The sequence below is a fragment of the Arachis ipaensis genome, chromosome B06 (genome assembly GCF_000816755.2).
Source record: "Arachis ipaensis cultivar K30076 chromosome B06, Araip1.1, whole genome shotgun sequence".
NCBI classification, from domain to species: domain Eukaryota; kingdom Viridiplantae; phylum Streptophyta; class Magnoliopsida; order Fabales; family Fabaceae; genus Arachis; species Arachis ipaensis.
In genome coordinates this window covers 119082398-119086542 of record NC_029790.2, presented here as the reverse complement: position 1 = coordinate 119086542, position 4145 = coordinate 119082398, and the positions used below count along the sequence as shown (strand labels likewise).

The 4145-nt window shown below is 44.4% G+C and overlaps 1 protein-coding gene across 1 annotated transcript; it reads right to left on the bottom strand.

Annotated features, from left to right (window-relative positions):
- On the bottom strand, positions 703–3692 carry LOC110263825. The gene is made up of 4 exons (XM_021105645.1): positions 3306–3692; positions 2433–3152; positions 2005–2220; positions 703–1911 (listed from the first exon to the last, which is right to left on the bottom strand). Exons 1-4 carry the CDS (start codon positions 3690–3692, stop codon positions 703–705), a joined length of 2532 nt encoding a protein of 843 aa, XP_020961304.1.

Genomic DNA, 4145 nt, shown 5'->3' with positions numbered 1-4145 from the left:
TTCTGATTGTCCATCTGTCTGCGGATGATATGCGGCACTAAGACATAGCTTCGTACCGAAAGCTCTTTGGAAAGCTCCCCAAAACCTTGAGGTGAATCGGGGATCACGGTCCAACACTATGCTCGATGGCACACCATGCAACCTTACTATCTCCTTGATGGACAATCTTGCTAACTCTTCCATAGAACAGTTCACTCGGATAGGTAAAAAATGAACGGATTTGGTTAAGCGGTCTACGATCACCCAAATCGCATCAAATCCTGACCTAGTCCTCGGTAAACCGGTCACAAAATCCATCGCAATTCTATCCCACTTCCACTGAGAAATCTCGAGTGGTTGTAGCATTCCTGACGGTTTTTGATACTCTATCTTCACTTTCTAACAAGTCAAACACTTGGATACTACTGTTGCTACATCACCCTTCATCCCAGGCCACCAGAACATCTTCTTCAAGTCATAATACATCTTCGTGCTTCCGGGATGAATAGAAAACCCACTGTTGTAAGCCTCCGACAGCAAGTCTTGCCTCAAGCTCCCAACATCCGGTATGCAAATTCTTGCCTTGTATCTCCATAACCCTTCATCATCCTTAGTGAATTCTTCGTGCCACTTATCACCAACTGGCTGAAACAATTGCTGAAGCTTCTGCTCATCTCGCTGAGCCCTTTGTATTTCTGATTTAAACATGCTTGAGATTTGTAGCTAGTTCAAACAAGCTCTCCCAGCAACTTCACCAATATCCAGCTTAAGATCCAAAAACTTATCTACTAGATCCTCTTCCTTGATTCTCATCCAAGCAATTGTTAAAGATTTCCGACTCAGAGCGTCTGCTACTACGTTCGCCTTCCCAGGGTGATAACTCAACTCGAAATCATAATCTTTAAGCAACTCCATCCACCTTCTCTGGCGCATATTAAGCTCCTTCTGATCAAAGATATACTTGAGACTCTTATGATCAGAAAAGATGTTAAACTTTAATCCGTACAAGTGGTGTCTCCAAATCTTCAATGCAAATAGAATCGCCGCTAATTTCAAGTCATGAGTGGGGTAATTCACCTCATGCGGTCTCAGATGACGCGATGCGTAAGCCACCACGTTCTGGTGTTGCATCAACACACAACCCAAACCCTTCAAGGAAGCGTCACAGTACACTTCAAACGCTTCATGCGGTTCCGGTAAGATTAGAACAGGTGCTGAAGTTAATCTCTGCTTTAACGTCTGAAAACTCTCTTCGCACTCCGATGTCCACACGAATGGCACTTCTTTCCTTGTCAGCTTTGTCATTGGTAGCGCAATCCGGGAAAATCCTTCGATAAATCTCCGGTAATATCCGGCTAAACCCAAAAAGTTCCTGACTTTCGTCACAGTCGTCGATCTCTCCCATTCCATCACCGCTTCTACCTTAGAAGGATCAACAGCTATTCCTCCTTTACTCACCACGTGGCCTAAGAACTTTACTTCCTCCTTCCAAAACTCGCACTTTGATAACTTAGCGTACAACTTCCGCTCCTTCAAGATTTGCAACACAATCCTCAAGTGCTCCTCATGCTCTTTCACCGTTTTAGAATAAACTAAGATATCATCTATGAAAACCACCATGAATTTGTCTAAAAAGGGACAAAAGACTCTGTTCATGTAATCCATGAAAATAGCAGGTGCATTCATTAACCCAAAGGACATTACCGCAAACTCGTAATGTCCATAGCGTGTCCTAAACGCAGTCTGAAGAATATCATCCTCCTTCACCCTTATCTGATGGTAACCAGATCTCAAATCAATCTTGGAAAACACTCCAGCTCCTTGCAATTGATCCATCAAGTCATCTATTCTTGGCAGCGGGTACTTGTTCTTCACAGTCACCTTGTTCAACTGTCGATAATCCATGCACAAACGCATTCCTCTATCTTTCTTCTTCACCAATAAAACTGGCACTCCCCACGGTGATACACTCAGCCGAATGAACCTCTTGTTCAGAAGCTCTTCCAACTGAGTCTTTAACTCTGCCAGCTCTATCGGAGCCATTCTATTTGGCGCAATCGACACTGGTCCAGCTCCCGGCACCAATTTGATCGTAAATTCAATTTCCCTCTGAGGTGGGAACTCAGGGATATCTTCCGGGAATACTTCTGGAAAATCTCTAACCAACGGTATCTGATCTAAGTTCTGGGCATCAGCCGACGCATTAGCAGCAAACAGAATATAACCCTGACACTCCTCCCACTACAATGCACCATTACAGAGTTTAGGTAATACCCCGTAGCTATCACTGCTCTAATTTCTCCTTCCGGCATAAACCGAATTGTCCGTTCAAAATAATCCAGCACAACCCAATTTTTCGACAACCAATCAAACCCCAAAATCATTTCAAGCACTACCATTGGTAAACAGATCAAATCATGCACAAACTCTCTACCCTCAAGCTTGAAACCTACTTGTCTACAACCTGAGCTAGTCATAACTGTTTGATGCGGAGTATGTACATGCAGATCAAAAGGTACCTCTGACACTTTCAAGCCTAATTCCTCAACTTTAGAAAACGAAATAAACGAATGCGAAGCTCCAGTATCATATAATGCAGCTAAAGATTTATCACCAACTAGACATATACCTCTTATCAACGGATCCGCCTTAGAAGCATCCTTAGCATTCACAGCAAAGACTCGGCCTTGATGCTGACTCTGGCCGGCATTCTGATTCCTCCAACGAGGGCAATCCTTCGCAATGTGGCCAGGCAACCCACACTTGAAGCAACCACCTAAACCAATCTTGCATGAGTCATAAGGGTGAAAACGTCCACAATGATTACAAGCTAAATCCGGAGAATCCTTACTCTGATTTCTTCTTCCCCTAGCATACTGAAACTGATTCTGATTGTTCTTTCTGAAGCCCCCTTGGCCTTGAGGTGCATATCCTCCTCTTTTGAAGCTTTGTCCATTCGTATGAAAATATTTGCCACGCTCACGACTAGAGCTCCCTCCATGAGTGTCCTTAGATACCGCCACAGTCTTGGCATACTCCTCCACTACTCTAGCCTTATTCACTAAGTCAGAGAAGACACGGATCTCCATAGGAGCCACAGCAGTCATAATGCTCTCCTTCAAACCCCTCTGGTACTTAACGCATCTCCAGCTCTCGTAAGTCTCTGGGTCACCCTGACATACCCGAAAAAACCTACAAAGCTCTTCAAACTTATTAGTGTACTCTGCCACAAACATGGAACCTTGCTTCAGCTGCATTAGCTCCATCTCCTTCGCTTCCCTTGCAGACTCAAGGAAGTATTTCTTGTAGAAAGCCGTTTGGAACACCTCCCATGGAATGTCGGCATTCTGAAGCTGTAGCAAACGACACTCAGCTTGCCACCAGGGCTGGGCCTCTCCCGCTAGCTGATAAGCGGCAAACTCTACATATTGATTAAGAGGAACATGATGCGCCTGTAAAGCATGCTCCATAGCCTGGAACCAGTGATCCGCTTTAGTAGGATTTGTGGACCCTCGGAAAATTGGCGGATGAACCTTGAGAAACGTCGCCAAGGTCATCGGAACCAATCTCGTGTTATCGCCATTTCCCTCAGCATTATCATTGGCATTTCCTTCTCCGTTCCCATTGCCATTCCCCGTCGGTTGGCCTAACCTCTGAACAGCTTGCAGAGTCGCAGCAGCATTCGCTTCCATGGTGTTTGCTAAGTTAGCCATGGCCGTCATGAACTTGGCATGGTTATCAGTTGGTTGCTCATTCCTACTTTCTCGCGTACGTGTCCAACCTCGCCCGCGAGTGGCCATGTAGGGTTCCTGTCTACACCAAACAATCGATATCAAGGTGATCAGTCTCAATATCAAAAGCCTAGTACTTCAATTATCCCAAATAGGCACTCACAAACAAGCAGGCTATGCAATATCAAACAGATAACCTAATAGCATCAAAGAAAAGACACACAGAGTATGCATTGAAGCAAAATCGGTCCATTCCTCAGGCTCACGAGGACGAACCGCTTTGATACCACTAAATGTAACACCCTAATTAGCCTAAGCTTTACCTCGCGTCATAAAGCAAAGGTTAACCAGAGATTATGACAGTTCTAAACCTCATACGTATAATATATAGAAGAAATAATATAATATAGAAGTCCGATGAAAGATATAGTTTAA